An 18637-nucleotide genomic window follows, 5' to 3' on the forward strand; every position below is an offset into this window, starting at 1 on the left:
GAATAATCATTATTTGCAGGTCTAGTATTAACACTCACCCTGACTCAGACACACACACACACACTCTGACTGCTCCGTTGAGTTTAAAATGGAGTCTGGGACAAAGGGTTTAGACAGGTTTTATCTTCAGTGTTCTTCCTGTTAGTAACTCCTCCTCCCATTTTATAGAGAGGAATTTGGGTTAAGTCGCAATCACAGTGACTTGAGACTAAACTTGGGATCGAGATTTGGGACCCCCTAATATTATTATTACTATTTTGGCACATTAACATAAGAAATAAAACAGCAGTCAGGAGGGCAGGGCTGCACTCTACACTCTCTCTCTCACACACACACACACACACACACACACACACACACACACACACACACACACACACACACACACACACACACACATACACACACACTCACAGCGAAGGGACTTACACATATTTTAGGATATATTTAACTGGAGTCAGTGACATCGGTGCTCATTATAACTACAACAAAAATGTATCAAACACCTGTTGAACAAGCAACACACTAGTTCTTTTTCTTTTTCTACTTTAATATTTTACTTTTTAAATTTGGCCCATGGCATCAATTCTACATTAAAAGTGTGCTGTAACACCTGACAACTGTATTTGAGTTTTAACTCTGCCAGACTGCAAGAACCCCATCACTGTCCCTTGTCACAGTCACCACAGTTAACGCACTTAAATAGTGCACCCCGCAGAGCAGCATCAGCATCTGAATTGCTTTCCCACCTCCACATGTCTTTAAAAAACAATCAGAATATTTAACTTTCTCAAGCTGGGGAAAGAACATCACATCTGTAAGCCCATTAGAAATGGAGGGAGGCTGTGAGGATTTCCATTAGAGAAGAATTTTGCGGAATGCTAATATGGTTGTGGAAGCGACAATGTCTGCTTACACAAAAAACAAATTTAATTTTATTTCTGAACCAACAGGAATTAAAGCATTTAGCTGGATCACAGGTTAAATTAAAGGGTTCTGTAACAACAAGATGAAATATAAAATAAGCCTTGCATTTCAGGCCCAAAGAAAAGAAACATGTTTTTAGAAAGCTGAATTTGATGTAAGTGAACCAAACTATCTCCCAAAAGACTATTTTCTCTTCAGCACTCTGTTAACTTCATATGTAACTGAAGAACTCTGAGATAGATAAATCATCCTCAGTGTGTCGCTGTGTCAGAGCAGCTTCTACTCTGCACATCCAGAACCATTTAAACCTCACTACAGAACAGTGATCTACAGGAGAACAAATATTTGACAGTAGCACAGAATGGGAAGGAGAAGAAGAGTGTTATCTTTGAACTTGTCCAGCCTAATTAAAGAGTGATAAATCAAAAGCTCAAAAAAAACAAAACAAAGTATTGTCTAATTCTCAGGAATGAGTGAGTTAATTTGTTGTTTTTCTCTACAGGCTGCAAATCAATGAGCAGAAGAAAGTGGACGGAAACAGAGATCAGGACAGTCGGATAGCATTTCATCTTACAGTGCAAACTGCCTCAGAGTTTGTTTTGTTGTTGATGTTGTTGTTTCATTTGAAATATTCAACTGGTGTTGTTTTTTTGTTATATTTAAGTACTGAATAGGACCCACTATGCAACAATTCAGACTTGGAGACAAAAAAAGCAAAAGATAAAAATTTAATGGAATGTTCCAAAAAAAGGGGTAGAGAGTGGACAGGCAGAGAAGTCAGAGTCTTCATCCAAACACACAATCTTCAGAGTCTCAGGGACAGACACAAAGCAGGGCAAGGCTGGCTTATGACCAGAGATGAGACCTGAAGCACAGGAGACAGCCGTCAGGGGAAAAGAGCCGACAAAAAGGCAAAAACAGGCAGCAAAAGCATTCACAGAGGTTCTTCAGAGTCTGATAGGCCGTTTACATGTTGCCAGCTATTTTCATAAACGGACATTTTACCGTCTCCATTTTGAAAAAGATCTTCGTTTACACTTACCCGTGTGTATATATACACAAGAGCATGCCAAACCTGTAGGTGGCAGTGTAACGAGACGCTCAAGCCTTGCATGTATCCATTGTCACCATAGCAACATAGGTCACACTTTTGAAGCAGGCGCAAGTTCTGGTTCAAACTGTGATGTCAGCTGCCTACGGAGATAAACTCTGTTTATCTCTGTTTATCTCAGTTTACATGCAAATGCACAACCGGAGTTTTCCAAAATCTCCACTCTGGCCGGAGTTTTTAGAAAAACTCGTTTTCAGAGGAGAAATCTCCGTTTGCGTGCAAACGAAGTGCACAAACGAAGGAAGATGTCTCCGTTTATCAAAATCACTGTGTACGTGTAAACAGCCTCTGAGTAGTTACCACTAAGGGAAATGGACGATTTGACAAATACTGGAAGTTGAACTGGAGTCTGTATAGTGAGCAGGCAGGTGAGTTCTTGATAGGCTGATTGATGGCAGGTGTGCAGTGGCAGAGAAGGCGGGGATGAACAGGAGAGGGAGAGTGGCCAGCCACGCCCTGCAGCAAGGGAGAGACTAACACAGACAGGGGAGAGAGACAGACAAGAAACACAAGGGAGAGGGCAAAACACAAGAAACATGAGGGAAGAAGGAGGAGACATTTTTCTTGTTGTTTAAGTCTGCATCATGACCCAGCCCATCAGGCTGAGGATCAGCTTTGGTGAAGATGATGACAGGTAGCTAATTCTGCCAGCAGGGATACCAGACTCCATAGAGGAATTGTTCCAGACAAGTAAGACCAGTTTTGGATTAAATTTCCAGCTTCAATATCAACATGCTGATTTCAGAAATTAGTTCATAAACCTGTTGCTGACCACAAAAATGAATGACAAAGCAACCATCACAATGATCTACTTTCAGATTTATGCAGAAGAAGATGATATACAGACACATCAGTCTCTGAGAACACAGGTGTCCTGTCAACAGTTCTACAGACGTCTCTTTTACAATGGTGGGAATAGGGAAATTGCTTCTTTGCAATACTGCGAGTGGCTGCTGGAGAAAGTTGGAGGCAAGGCTGGGTGACGTTCCTGAGGGCTTGATGATTCTGCCTGGGCAGAACCATAGACTGTTTAAATAATGGACGACGCTACTGTGATGTCACCCATTGGTTTGTGGACTCCTGGGGCCTGTATCACAAAGCGAGATCAACCTTTCCTGGGTTACCCAGACCTATCCTGGGTTGACTAACCCTAACAATGGCAATCAGGATAATCGGTATCACGACGCTGGATATCAACTCGGTAACACAACCCAGGGTTGCTTTATCAAGAGCCGTGAACGCGCACGCAGCGGACCAATCACAATCATGAGAGAAGCGCAGCGTCACTGAGCGTCACTGAGCGTCCTCACAGAGCGCCATATGTGAGGGAAAAAAAGTATCTCATGTGAGGATCAGAGATTAATTCAACTAAAATATGAGGAGGAGAAAAGCAACATTACAGAAAAGGCCAACACTGTGGCAGCTGCAGGAGGAGGAAACGTGCGTGGCAACGCATAACGGGATGAATAATGTTTAGTTTTAGTTTAGATTAGTTTATTTGCACATAATGTTAAAAACAGACAGTATAACATTTACAAGATTAAAAAAAGAAAAGTGCCGGAGAGGTTAGAAGCCACTTAAAGCTTATCAAAGAAATTCCCCTGTCAAAACATCAATGAAATCACATAATAGAGAAGAAAAAAGGTCAGGAAAGAAGAAATAGAGGAGGAGAGAGGGAAAAATCAAGACAAAACAAGGTAGCAAATAAAATGATGTGTAGGTTAAATGACTCATCACTGGTTCAAGTAGCTACAGTACCTGTACCTGCACATCTGACACTGATCACACCCTTGAATGCCATGAAATCAATGCTGCACAGATGAATTGCGTGTGTTACAATTATCGTCTAACATCATTGCATCTGACAAATTGCTCTTCTTTGTCATAACGTTATATATGCTACAATAAAGCTTAAAGCTGACGCCACAATTAAATCATATCAACACCAAATTGATAGTCTGAATAAAATCATCCTGATATTTAGGTGTGTTAGAAATTAACAGCTGCGCAGAAATATACCTAGTCTCCCTCTTTAAAAAACAAAAAGGAAAATCCCTTAAACACCATGAAGTGTAGACATGATAGGCTACTTTCCACATTTCCAGCAGCAAAGCTGTCAATTAGGCCCATTATCTTTAACAGGGATCATTTCCTCCAACAAAACAAAATGTTGGCACTAATTAATGGTGCTATTAAGTGTCCGCAAATGATCAGTTTCTTTCTTATGACATTTCGACTTCTTTCCACTCCTTTTTGAACAGTCTTTTCATTGTCTGTTGTTGTTGCATTCTTTTCTTTTTTTAATGTTCAAAATAAACTTTCAAATCAAAATCAATCAAATGAATTAAACTTCCTGTCATGACTGGGCTGCATTTCTGTCAGCTGAGTCATTTTTTTCCCAACAGCTGATTGGCCAGTGGGTGGTGCTTTTTATAGGATCAGATTCAACCCTGAACTTACCCTGCTCCGGAGCAGGATAGCCGTTCAGAGTAAGTTACCATGGTGATCTACCCCGATAAGAACTGAACCGGCTTTGTGAGACCGAAAACCCAGGGTTAACCCTGAAGTTACCTCGCTAAGACATTAATCCTGCTTCGTGATACAGGCCCCTGCTTTGAAGCTTTGAGTTCAGCACTTCAGCCGTTGCTATCTTGGCTTATGGAGCCAGAAGTGACCATATTTGGGCAAGAGGCTGGAGCTGTGGAAGAGCAAGGGGTGGATCTGACTGAGAAGCTGAGGACACCATCAGCAGACGGCCTGTCACTCAAAGTGTCCCCGCCCTTAATTAGGCATAACTTTAAGCCTAATAAAATGCAAAGGGGTGAGTTATAGCAGCTGACTGACTGTGAGCAGGTCTGAAGAGTCCTCTGGATTAAATCACTTCAGAAACATGTGGAATAATAACAACATTGTTTTTAATCATTTTTGTTGATTACAGAACAAAAAATATTTCACTGACAGTTTCATGTAGGTGGGAGCTCTCAGAAATTATTTGTGCCCCTTCTCATTTATTTATTGTGTCAACACACTGGTTTCTGTAAATAATGTATTCTGCTACAGAATATAATGATTCACATAAAATAGGAACATAAATATGCAGAAGATAAAAGAATGTGTTACAGAAATATCATCTATCAGTGATAAAAATGATTAAACGTAGTTGCAGACTTGTGCTTTCTGACATCAACCTCCAACATACAGGATCATGTGAACATGAACAGCAGTTCTCCATCATTCCACAGTGTGGAGGTGCAACACAAAACAATACAGAGACAATCACAGACTTTACACTAGTTCACTGTAATCTGAGCAGCCTGAGTGCAGTTTAAATGACTGTCCATTTACATGTTTGTTGTCATAAACAGTAGAAATCTGCAGGGTCAGATTCAGCATATCTATCTACAAAATCCAGACTCACATCCAGGTGGAGGGTGGAGGAGGTGGCTGAGTGTGAAGCAGAAGGAGTGAAGGAGTTTCAGTGTAGGAGGACAGAGCAGTAAATGATACACTGATGATGATACTCTGAATAGACCATGTTACTGGAAGGTAGAGTTCCTCTGGAGTCTCTCCACTCTACCTTGCAGTAACATGCTTCAACCTCTCTGGATCATCTCTCTCAACACATCCACCTTTCAGATCACTCACTCTGGCAGAGTTCACCTCCAGCTGATGAGAGAAGAAGACAGACAACAGAAGTCATTCATCAGCTGTCAGTCAGTGATGCAGCACATCCAGTATAAAGACCAGCAGGGACTTAAGTCGTGTTCAGACCAGAAGTGGAGCATTCATCTCGTATCATGCTTAACTTTTAATGGATCATAACTCCTCACATCAACTTAAACATATGATCACAAGTTTCTGGCTGATCTGATTGGCTGACTGTTCTCTCTCTGTCTTTCTGTCCAATCCTGAAGCCTGTCACCATTCTCCTCTCACAGGCATTTAAAAGGTTAAAGGTTTACAGATAATAGTGGATATTTGCTTTGATACAAAATGTGTTCAGTACAATGTTACTTAAACTGGCATTAAGTCACTCCAACCCCCTACTGACCTCAGAGTCTCCAGTCTACAGTGTGGACTCGCCAAAAGATCAGAGAGCAGCTTCACATCTGAGTCCTGCAGGTTGTTTCCTCTCAGCTCCAGCTCTCTCAGATGGGAGGGGTTGGACTTCAGAGCTGAGGCCAGAGAAACACAGCTGGTCTCTGATAAACTGCACCAAGTCAGTCTGAATAAAGAATAAATTATTTACAATTGTAGTTAAAAATTCTATGCATTCATAAAAATAAATTTGCTTTAACAACTAGAAACTAGTTTAGAAACAAAAGTCTGTGTCAAAAAAGACAATATGAACAAATGAAAATGGGAATTTTTAAGTATGTAAGTTAGGTGTGTGCAGACATTGTTAAATTGTAATTACATAATATATATATATATATAATATCTATAACAGTAATAAACAATCAGTGAACTTACCTCAGAGTCTCCAGCCTACAGTGTGGACTTTCCAGGAAATCACACAGCAGCTTCACTCCTGAATCCTGCAGGTTGTTGTAGCTCAGATCCAGCTCTCTCAGATGGGAGGGGTTGGTCCTCAGAGCTGATGCCAGAGAAACAAGGCTGATCTCTGACAAACTGCAGTACCTCAATCTGAATAAAGAAAAAACGTTGTAGATAAAGTCATTAATTATTCAATACATAGGTTCAGGTTTTAAATGTGTTGCTCAACATTACTATGTCCTAATCAATGAGTTCTTCCATAAAATAACTAGAGTGACTTTGTCATTGTGTTATTGTGGATCATCATAACATCAGCCGTCTACAGACATCATCCAAATGTCACCACAACATTCATACACTTATTTATGTCAACATAGATTAATAATATGCTGCTGTTTTCAAGTCTGGAATTAAAGGATCAATACTTTTTTGATCAAACAGCTGCATCTGGAAATATGCAAAATATTAGCGCACACATCAATTTCCCTTTAAACAGTTTCTTTAAGAAACAGAAGTCTGTTGTGAGTACAGACTATATCTGTACAAGACAAATAAAAATATGAACAAATGGGAACATACATTTTTATGGATATAAATTACATATGCACATAAATTAGATCACATTAAAGATATCAGGTAACTGAAGATTACTGAACTGACTTCAGAGTCTCCAATCTGCAGTGTGGACTCTCAAGACAATCACACAGCAGCTTCACTCCTGAATCCTGCAGGTCATTTCCACTCAACTGCAGGTCTCTCAGGTGGGAGAGGTTGGACTTTAGAGCTGAGCCCAGATAAACACTGCTGATCTCTGACAAATTGCAGGAGATAAATCTGAACAAAGAATAAATGATGTAATTTTAGAAAACAAAGTGCCTGCTTGAAATCATTCAGTGTTTGTTTTCAGAGCTGAGGAAGGTTTAGAATGTAGAGGTTTAGGAAAAAGGAAACTTAAAACACCTGAAGTGAAAAATAGCTCTCATTAACATGAATGACAACATGCTCCTACTTTGAAAAAGATTAATGACTTTGCCTCTTGAACTCTGCCAGTTCCACTCGTCATGATGTGCAGCCAAACACAACTCCTTTATTTAAAGAATCATAAAGGTAACTTTAAGTTAAAATCAACTGTTTGACAGGTTCAGAGTGAAATACCCAGTGATAATTTGTATTATATTAAGGATTTAGCTCAACAATGCTCTGCCACAGTCAATGGACTAAACCACTGAAGAAGCTTTAGCATGAAGACACTGTGACACAGTGTGAATATCAGCCTTATGTCTGCAGCTTAGTGTCACTACAACTTTCACATCATATTAATCTCAGCACAGGAGTAAAAATGATGTCTGACCTCAGAGTCTCCAGTCTACAGTGTGGACTCTCCAGAAATTCACACAGCAGCTTCACTCCTGAATCCTGTAGCTCATTGTGACTCAGCTGCAGCTCTCTCAGACGGGAGGGGTTGGACTGCAGAGCTGAGGCTAGATAGCCACAGCTGATCTCTGACAAACTGCAGGAACTCAACCTGAATAAAGAATAAATCACGTAAATAAAATTCATTAATGATACAATCAGATGTGTTCAGGTTTTGAATGTGTAGCTCAGCAGTAGTATGTCCTAATCAGTGAGCTTTTCCCTAAAATAACTAGAGTAACTTTGTCATTGCGTTATTGTGGATCATCCTAATGTCAGCCTTCTACAGACATTATCCAAATGTCACCACAACATGCATACACTGATTCATGTCAACACAGATTAATATCATACTGCTGATCTCAGTCTCAAGTCTGAAATTGGAGGGTCAATATCAAATCAGACATGTTGGACCAAATAACTGTTCATTATTTCATTTCTTACATGACCTTCATCATACCGTATTTGTATATGTAATTAAAAGCAGAGGCATATATCTGTTTAAGTCTGTCTTAAAACAACAGCCACATGCACATTACAAGAGTTATTGGTGGCAGTAATTATACCTCCTGTCCACACTAAGTGTGAGGTGGTCCCTTCCTACCATAGCTACACTGTAAGAAATTACTTCATGAGTTCAGCTAAAACTAATAAGAAGCTTCAGCAGTCTGAGTTTGTCAAATCAAGTGGGTGTCTACCACAATTACAGACTATTTAGCAACAAATTCCCTCTTTGACTTTTCTCCACTGCAACTCAACAAGGAAACACTGCAAAACACAAAATACTGACTGTATCACTCAAACCTTTTTACGCTGCCAGATTTTCTGTGAATGTTGGGCTGTTTTGCTGGCAAGCTGCGAGCGTTTATACCACATATGTCAAAGTCAAGGCCCGCGGGCCAGATCCGGCCCGCAAATGAATTATCTATGGCCCCCGGGATGATATTTAATTACTATTGAAACCGGCCCGCAGGCCGCAGCCACCCGCTGGTGTTTTGCACGCACCAACACTACATTCCCCACAATGCAACGGTAGCCCGCGAACTCACTGCAGCGCAGCAAGCGGGCCTCGGCTTCATTAGGCTGCTCATCAGCAGTCAGAGCAGATGTCAACTTTCAGCTACCCCCTCCCCAAAAATGGCTAAACGGAAGGTGGACGCTGAGAACAGGGGGTTTCAAGCCAGGTGGGAGGCAGAGTACATGTTCACGGAGGTAAAAGGCAAACCTGTGTGTCTTCTGTGTGGAGAAAGTTTGGCTGTAATGAAAGAATATAATCTAAGAAGGCACCATGAAATGTCTCAGAAACACAAAGACAAAGACAAGAATATGAACACGGAACAAAGGCTACAGAAGGTGGAAGAATTAAAACGAGGTCTTAAGTCCCGGCAGGCTCTGTTCACAAAAGCCATAAGACATGGTCAATGTCGACATGAAAACAAGAATTACTCAGGACCTCAGGAATCCTAAATTGTGCTTTTGATGAATCTCAAACTTTATGATGTCATTCTAAACTATAATTTCTCTATGTTTTGTCTATAGTTTTTCAGGCATTTGGAGAGACACAAAATTTCTGAAAAAAGTGAAATCCTGGAACTTCAATGAAGGATCTGAATTGAGTATATACAAAAAACTGCATTAACAAGTGAACTGACCTCAAAGTCTCCAGTCTACAGTTTGGACTCTCTAGTCCATCACACAGCTGCTTCACTCCTGAATCCTGCAGGTCACTGTGACCCAGCTGCAGCTCTCTCAGATGGGAGGGGTTGGACTTTAGAGCTGAGGCCACAACTTCACAGTGAGTCTCATCAAGTCCACAGTCAGAAAGTCTGTTATGACACATATTCAAAAATATGTTATTATGGAAAAAGACAATTTATATTGATATGCAAAAAAATTCCTCCGCACACTGAAAACGAAAACGAAACGAAAAACGAAATGGGTCATGTGACCAGCAAGCATTTAAACACACCTGAGAATGCTTAGGTCAGACCTGGTAAGGTGAACCTGATGACGCTAAACGCGAAATGCGTTGTTCCCTTCATTAAATTTCGATAGTAAAGTCCATGTCAGTGTGCGGAGGAATTTTTTTGCATATCTTATGACTCACGTTCCTGCTGCCTACCAGCACCTGACGATCTGTGGCTGTGCAAGGAGATTTCATTGATTACAATTTATATTGACTTCATGCCTTTGATGACAATAATGCATGACAGCAGTTCTTCAGGACTTCAGAAATCAGCTTTGGAAAATGCTACAGACTAGTGCACAGTGGTAAATAAACTCAGGTATTATCTGCATATCTGATTATATAAAAAGCCTCAAAAACTGTAAAATGTAACAATTTTTAGAAATACATGAAATAACTCTGTTCATTAACTTGACAGCATTAAACACAACTGAAAAAGTTACAGTTTTTACACTCACAGCACTTGAAACAGCTCAAAAACATCTGTGACAAAATCAAGTGGAACACATTTCAAGAATAATATGAATTTTATAGTGGGTGTACTTAAAGAACTAAACTACAATGATGTATGATATTAATCACATCTGGACTCACAGAGCCTTTCTGCAGTTCCTCACAGCTGGAATCAGTCTCCGTCGTCCCTCCTCTGATGTGCTATACTTCTTCAGGTCCAACTCATCCAGAACCTCCTCTGACATCTGCAGCATGTAGGCCAGAGCTGAGCAGTGGATCTCAGAGAGTTTCTTCTCTGACCTGTTTTCTGACTTCAGGAACTCTTGGATCTCCTGATGTACTGAGAGGTCGTTCATCTCCAGCAGACAGTGGAAGATGTTGATGCTTCTGTCAGGAGAGATACTGTACATGTTCATCTTCTTCAGGTTGTTGATGGCTCCCTGGATGATTTCTGGACTGTTGTCTGTCTGACCAAGTAGGCCTCCCAATAGTCTCTGGTTGGACTCCAGAGAAAGGCCATGAAGGAAGCGGACAAACAGGTCCAGGTGACCATTTTCGCTTTGGAGGGATTTCTCCATGACTTTCTTCAGGAAGACATCCAGGGATCTGTATTTATCCTCGCCTTTCCCCAGGAAATGCACCAGGTATCTGTCATTATCCTGGTCTTTCCCCAGGAAGTCCTCCAGTACCTCGGTCTTCCTGTTGGTGAAACAGTGGAACATGTAGACTGCAGCCAGGAACTCTTGAATGCTCAGATGAACGAAGCAGTAAACTGTTTTCTGGAAGATCACACACTCTCTTTTGAAGATCTCTGTACAAACTCCTGAGAACACCGAGGCCTCTGTGACATCAAGACCACAGCGCTCCAGGTCTTCTTGGTAGAACATGATGCTTCCTTTCTCCAGATGTTCAAACGCCAGCCTCCCCAGCTTCAGAAGAACTTCCCTGTCTGCCTCCATTAGCTCCTGTGGACTCGTCTCATGCTCCTCATTATACTTGTGCTTCTTCCTCTTTGTCTGAACCAGCAGGAAGTGTGAGTACAGGTCAGTCAGGGTCTTGGGCAGCTCTCCTCTCTGCTCTGTAGTCAACATGTGATCCAGAACTGTAGCAGTGATCCAGCAGAAGACTGGGATTAGACACATGATGTGGAGGCTCCTGGATGTCTTGATGTGTGAAATCATTCTGCTGGACAGCTCTTCATCACTGACTCTCCTCCTGAAGTACTCCTCCTTCTGAGCGTCAGTGAAGCCTCGTACTTCTGTTACCCTGTCAACACATGCAGGAGGGATCTGATTGGCTGCTGCAGGTCGGGAAGTTATCCAGATGAGAGCCGAGGCAAGCAGATTCCCCTTGATGAGGTTTGTCAGCAGCACGTTGACTGATGACTTCTGTGTGACATCAGTCACAACCTCATTGTTGTGGAAATCCAGTGCCAGTCTGCTTTCATCCAAGCCGTCAAAGATGAACAGAACTTTACAGACAGCGAGCTCCTCTGCTGTGACCTTCTGTAATGTTGGATGGAAAACATGGAGCAGAGTGAGAAGACTGTACTGCTCATCTTTGATCAAGTTCAGCTCCCTGAACGAAAGCAGAATCACCAGACTGACATCTTGGTTTACCAAACCCTCGGCCCAGTCCAGAGTGAACTTGTGCACCGAGAAGGTTTTTCCAATGCCAGCGACGCCATTCGTCAGAACGACTCTGATGTGTTTCTGTTGGTCAGGTAAATCTTTAAAGATTTCGTGACACTTGATTGGAGTGTCATGGAGGATCTTCTTCTTGGAAGCTGTCTCAAACTGTGTCACCTCATGTTGGGTATTAACCTCTTCACTCCGTCCCTCTGTGATGTAGAGCTCAGTGTAGATCCTGTTGAGGAGGGTTTCTCTTCCTGTTTCATCACTTCCTTCAGTCACATGTTCACATCTCCTCCTCAGACTGATCTTATGTTCATCTAAAACCTCCTGCAGACCACTATCTCCTGAAAGAGAAGGAACACTATGAGACTAAAAGGAAAAGAGAAGCTGATGATTATTTTCATGACCAACATTAGATTAAAGCATTTAAAATATTATGACTTTAATAACAATCTTTTATGTGGATGCTGTACAACACAACAAATAAACCAAGAAGAATCCTGTGTTTAGACATGATCACATCAGAGGACAGATGTACAGTCTTACTTTGTACAGTGATGGTCTGACTGGCTGTCTGCGGTCCAGCTCTTGTTCTGGATCTTTTCCCACACTGAGGACAGGAGGAGTCTCCTGATGAAGCAGACTGGTCCCAGTGTGAGGTTATGCACTGTCTGCAGAACCAGTGTCCACAGCTGGTAGAGACTGGATCCCTCAGGACGTCCTGACACAAAGCACAGCAGGACGGCTGCTCCTCCCCAGAAACATGACTCCTCTTCTTCTTCTCTCTGTGGAGATGAGCACATTCTTTAGACCTCGTCCTGCCACCTCTGCTGGAAATTGTTTGTTTTATTCACACACTTAATCACTGGCAGTTCAAATATCTCATGGTGGAGCTTCATGAAAACCTCCTGAGTAATGTTCTGGTGGTTTCACTTCTTTAGGTCAGTTTACAGTAGAAACAGTCTCTTACTTTGTGTCTGAGGGTCCAGGTTCATTACTGAAGTCTGGAGGTACAAATTTACTTAGGTTACTCTTCAAAGACAGACAGCTGGACACTGGAGACTCTGATCTCTGTCTGTGACAACAACAAATGTTTTACACATATCATTAGACCTTGTAAAGAGCAGAGGTAACATTAACATGACACATGATCATGACACACAAAAAGCTGGTCCAAATGGCATACACTCGCGGTACCAACCACATATGCTCTCAGAGCCTGCACAGGGCATAACCGCCCAGACTTGTCGTCCTCTTCACCCTCTGGTGGGTCAAACCACGCCAGCTGGATTGGCTGATTGAGGTGCAAGCTCGACAAAACCTTAGGCAGGAATGCAGTATTCGGCCATAAGGTGACCCCTGAACATAAACTAGCCACCTGTGTCATTACTAGAACCCCCTCCATAGATCACATCACTCCTGCAGCTTCACTGGCTTCCTGTTAAATATCGTATGGATTTCAAGATTGTGCTTCTCACATTTAAGGCCCTTCATAACCTAGCCCCTCTATATCGTTCTGAACTCCTTCATGTCTACACACACTCACATACTCTTAAATCCACCTCTGCACCTTCCCACTTGACTACCATGGGTTTGAGAGCATTCAGCCACTCTGCCCCCCAGCTGTAAAACTCTCTGCCACAAGACTCTCTATGTTCTCCTCTTGGCAATGGAGAGCCTTGTAATGGTAGGGGGTGGGGTCACTTGTTTTATGGTGTTTGTAGAATTTGATTGCTCTTTTTTGAATCCTAAATAAAAGGGGGGGAATTGAGTTCAGCTCGCTGTCCATTATTAGGAGTGTTCCTGTGGACTCTGAGTATACTCTTGAAAATCTCAGTGTGTGGGACTTCAACTGAGTGTTTGTCCCATTTTTCAAAGTCTTGATTTGCAAGAGGACCCCACACTTGTAATTTGTAATTTATTATTTGAGAGGGACAGTGCAAGTTAATGAACATCACCATACGAACAATACAATGATGTAAACATGCCCGATTGTAGCCATTGGCTAATTTCCATCTGTTGTCCCTAGCACATGCTTCAATACCATACAGTAATGCGGGTTCGATTATAGATGTGAATATTTTGAGCCAGATTCTAACAGGTATTTCTATGTTAGAAGACTTTTTTCTATAGCATAGAAAGCTCTCATTCCCTTGTCTCTGAGATCATTAACGGCCAGATTGTAATTTCCTTTTAGGGTTATTCTTAGTCCCAAATATGTGTAGCTGTGTCTGTGTTTGATGTCAGTCAAGCCCAGTAGGAACCTGATTGGGTTTCCCTGACACCTGGGTCACTTCTGGAAGACAATAATTCTAGTTTTTTTCAGATTAACCATCAGGGCCCAGGTCTGACTGAAGATTTGCAGTTGATCCAGTTGCTGTTGTAATGCTTTCTTAGACGGAGCTGACAATATTAGACCATCTGCAAAGAATTGGCATTGAATTCCTGTGTCAGAAAGGCTGAGACAAGGAATGTCTTACCGTTCTGGTGATGTTGCTAATTACACAATATAAATGTTAAACAGGGCGGGGCTGAGACTACAGCCCTGTTTCACCTCTCTGTCTTGCATTAATAATCCATAGAAGTTCATTCTTTCTAAGTGTTAAATTAGTGTTTTTCTTTTCATTTATATCAGACAAGATAAGGTTTGTTTTACTTTGACATGTTTCAACGGGTGTCTTCCGTCTTCTTCACAAGCGTCACCAGATGTCACTGGTGGCATGCCTTATATCAGCTGGTATTACGGAGGCGTAGTCACCCTGTAAAGTTTAACAGGACAACCACGCCTCCTGCTGTCAGGTCGCTCCTCGAACACGGCACCCCAAGTATGTGACAGCATATATGCTCCCTCATTCCGGTTCATCGTCCTGCAGGCCCGCTTCCTTATCTCCACTGCCTCCATGATGCAGTGTTGGAAAGAAATATCTATAATCTATAATCTATATATAATATATGTGCAGATGACTCTGGCCTCCTCTTAGTTCATGATGTGGTTCTCTCTTTTGCAGTGATCAGAAATAGCTGAATTCAGGTTTTCTTGATCGGCCTTTTCTTTTTCCAATCTTGTGTGTCTTTTTTCTGTTTCTTTTTTGCATTCTTTCTGGTGTTCTTTTTTTCTTGTGTCAAAGCATCTGCCCATTTCCCCAATGTAAGTTGTATTGCAGGAGCGGCAAGGAATTTCGTAGATGACATTGCACCTATGGTCTGGTTATATCTTGTCCTTCGGGTGTATGAGTAGCTGTCTTAGTTTGATGAGTGGTTTGATCCGTGTGTCAATATGATACTTTGCGTTGGATGCGTTCTGTGATGCCTCTGATATATGGTAATGTGATGATAATCATTTCCAACGCTGGATGGAGTGGAGATAAGGAAGCGGGCCCGCAGGATGATGAACCGGGATGCGGGAGCACATAGGCTGTCACATACCTGGAGCGCTGTCCTCGAGGTGCGTGGTCGTCCTGTTAAATTTGACAGGGCAACCACGCCTCCGTAACATCAGCTGATATAAGGCATGTCATCTAGTGACACTTCTGAGGAAGACCAAAGACACCCATTGAAACATTTCAAGGTAAAACAAACCTTGTTAAATTTCAGACTCAGTTTCCTGCTGCAGTGAGAAACCTGCAGACTGTCTGTACACATTTACATTCTCCACAAATTTTGAGCCACTGGACAGGAAACTTTGAATTTGAACACTGAACACTTCTTCAGGTCAGTTTATAGTAGAAACAGTCTCTTACTTTGTGTCTGAGGGTCCAGGTTCATTACTGAAGTCTGGAGGTACAAATTTACTTAGGTCACTCTTCAAAGACAGACAGCTGGACACTGGAGACTCTGATCTCTGTCTGTGGAAACAACAAATGTTTTACACATATCATTAGACCTTGTAAAGAGCAGAGGTAACATTAACATGACACATGATCAAGATTTGTTTATTGTGTTCTGTTTATTATTATTGTGCAGTCATGCTTTGTATAATGGCAACAAAGCTGAACTTTGTACCTTGAACTAGTGTTGTCGAGGTGTCAGATTCTGCAGCTACAGCTGTTATTACATCAATGTACTCTACTGAGTTTCTTTACACTACTCTACTCTTAACTATAATGTCCTATGCTTCTTTATTCTATTGACTTACTGTACTGTTCTCTGCTCTGCTGTATACATGTTCTGTGTGTGCAGCTTGAAGGAATTTCACTCTGCTATCTTTTACTGTATAATGGCAATGAAGCTGAATCAGTGTTTGAATCTAGAAGCACTAAGGTGTGTCAGATTCAGCAGCTACAGCTGTTATTACAATGTGTCAGATACACATTTAATCCATATTTAGATAAATATAAGAATCAGGTCAGACTCTGTATCAGTAGATACACAAATGTAAAGGACTCTGATCCCCAGTGAGTGACTACAACAACACCTCATGTCATTATAAAAACACAGTGTTGTAGTGTAGATTATTAGATAATATTAAAAATGGAATCATATTCAGGTCAGTTTACAGTAGAAACAGTCTCTTCAAAGACAGACAGCTGGACACAGGAGACTCTGATCTGTCCCCCTCTTCCTCCAAATCACTCATCTTCTCAAATCTGAGAGGTAAACCAGGGACACTGCGCGTGCACACACACACACACACACACACACACACACACACACACACACACACACACAGCATAATGAAGTCAGTACATTACCCATACAGTCAGTAACTTGTTATTGACAGGACACTGATTACATACTGGGTGGGTATTTTCCTGACACTATAACAGACTAAACAGTTAATCAGAGTAAAAATCAGCAGATGAATCAATAATGAGAGTAATTATTATTTGCAGGTCTAGTATTAACACTCACCCTGATTCAGACGACCTGTATTCTTCTGACTGCTCCGTCGAGTTTTAAATGGAGTCTGGGACAAACTAATTTTCACTTTCAGTGTTCCTCCTGTTTAAACCTCCTCCCGTATTATTTAGAGGAAACTGTTAAGTCGCAAACACTTTGACTCGAGACTCGTCCTCAAAAGACCCGTGAACGATCTTCATTATTAGTATTATTATTATTTTGGCCATAAAAGACATAAAAGCGACGGCAGCCAGTCAGGGCGGTGCCTCTCTTCTGTGTCGCCGCCTGTTTGCAAGAGGGCAGGGCTACAACCCTTCCTCCTGTAGCCTTCAATCACCTGATATTACCTGTGATCAGTGTTATCTTATAGACTCTACACACACTGCCATCTAGTGGTCAAAAGTTATAGTCTGTGCACACAATACATGGACAACTTTTTCCCATAGAAAAATAGATACACACATTCTAAATGGCCCCTACACTCTGTGTGGAGTGTGGCTCCTCCTTGGGCCTTTCCATTTGCTTGTTTTGTGCAGAGTGTGTGAATCAGTCAGAGTTAGCTAGCTTTTGTATTTATTTCTGTAGAAACTCTGAGTCTATCCTTGATTTGTAGATTGCACTGTAAATGTCTGTGTTAAGATAGCTACTAGCTGTGCACCACATGACCATCACTAAGAATATGTGTATATGTCTGTATGTCACAATTCCCCTGAGCTGATTGGAGGGTTATTCAGATCACTTGCTGTGCAGGGTGTGGGGACTGACTCCTAAATAAGAACTGAGAGCATCTCGGTGCATTTCCCCTCTGGTGTCTTGGCCCTTTTCAGACTTCTTTGCCATCTTTTGATTTTCTGGTTGAGGGTGATTTTGAGCTTTCTGAAACCTCAGTGGAGGAAATATTAAGACCACCTTTCCACTAGTCTGCCTGCATCAGGGCAGAGCTTAGTGAAAGAGTTTTAGCTTGTCTAATGATAACCCAACAATTTGTTCATGGGTCGATTTCATTATCAGTGAAACATTTTTCATTGTGAAGGCACTTTGTTTCTCCAGCTAAATATTATCTATATTCTGTGTTAGGGAACTGGTTGCCAGGCTTCTTCCTGATCAGCTGAAATCTGGGTAATCAGTCCTGCCACAAAAAATGTTAAAAGCATCAAAATCAGGCTTCAAAACCCACCATGTCATTTGTGTTTTACTGCAGAATGTAAATGTAATGAATGTAACACCTATTAAGATTATTAAAACCCCATACTCCAAGAAACACTTTAGAAGGCATGACCTTGGTGTCCTCAAAGGTAGCTACAGCCCTAACTGAACATCTTACAAATATGTTGTATTTCCTCTGAAGGGTCTGAGGCTCAGAGGTCTTAAGGCTGCGATGATGCCTTCCAAATAGTTTAAACTGGAGCTGCAGTTGAGCCACAAATACACTTGCCACTTAGGCAAAACACTAACTTCCTGACTAAATCAAACCAAATTTATTCATAAAGCACATTTAAAACAACAGCTGTTGAACCAAAGTGCTGAACAATCATGAGCATAAAACCAACACAATAAAATAAATAAAAAGCACAAACAGATAACACAGACAGAAATGCCAAAACTCTCATACAGAGTTAAAAGCCAAAGAATAAAAATGTGTTTTAAGACGTGATTTAAAAACTGGCAGTGAGGGGGACAGTCTGACATGCAGGGGCAGCTTGTTCCAGAGTTTCGGGGCTGCAGCTGAAAAGGCCCGGTCTCCCCTTTGCTTTAGCCTAGATCTGGGCACAACTAAAAGCGACTGGTCAGCAGACC

General features: G+C 41.6%; 1 protein-coding gene across 7 annotated transcripts in view; it reads right to left on the reverse strand.

Moving 5' to 3' along the window:
- Positions 1-17115, reverse strand: part of LOC125896426 (NACHT, LRR and PYD domains-containing protein 12-like) — a 37666-nt gene extending 20551 nt beyond the window's left edge. For 2 of the 7 annotated variants that reach the window (XM_049588988.1, XM_049588986.1), the window contains exon 1: positions 39-77. Coding sequence is in view for 5 of the 7 variants with exons in the window: in XM_049588984.1 (XP_049444941.1) it covers positions 5695-5704; positions 6090-6263; positions 6512-6685; positions 7196-7369; positions 7887-8060; positions 9601-9774; positions 10509-12345; positions 12548-12786; positions 12972-13076; positions 15742-15846; positions 16498-16577 (3246 nt within the window). In the remaining 2 variants the exon portion in view is untranslated. Of the gene's footprint in view, positions 1-38; positions 78-4931; positions 5705-6089; positions 6264-6511; positions 6686-7195; positions 7370-7886; positions 8061-9600; positions 9775-10508; positions 12346-12547; positions 12787-12971; positions 13077-15741; positions 15847-16497; positions 16609-16852 lie in introns of those variants that run through there. The other 5 variants (XM_049588984.1, XM_049588991.1, XM_049588987.1 and 2 more) reach the window with 5 other exon arrangements.
- Between the last annotated feature and the right edge of the window lie 1522 nt (positions 17116-18637).

The sequence above is a fragment of the Epinephelus fuscoguttatus genome, linkage group LG10 (assembly GCF_011397635.1).
Source record: "Epinephelus fuscoguttatus linkage group LG10, E.fuscoguttatus.final_Chr_v1".
Classification (NCBI taxonomy): Eukaryota; Metazoa; Chordata; class Actinopteri; order Perciformes; family Serranidae; genus Epinephelus; species Epinephelus fuscoguttatus.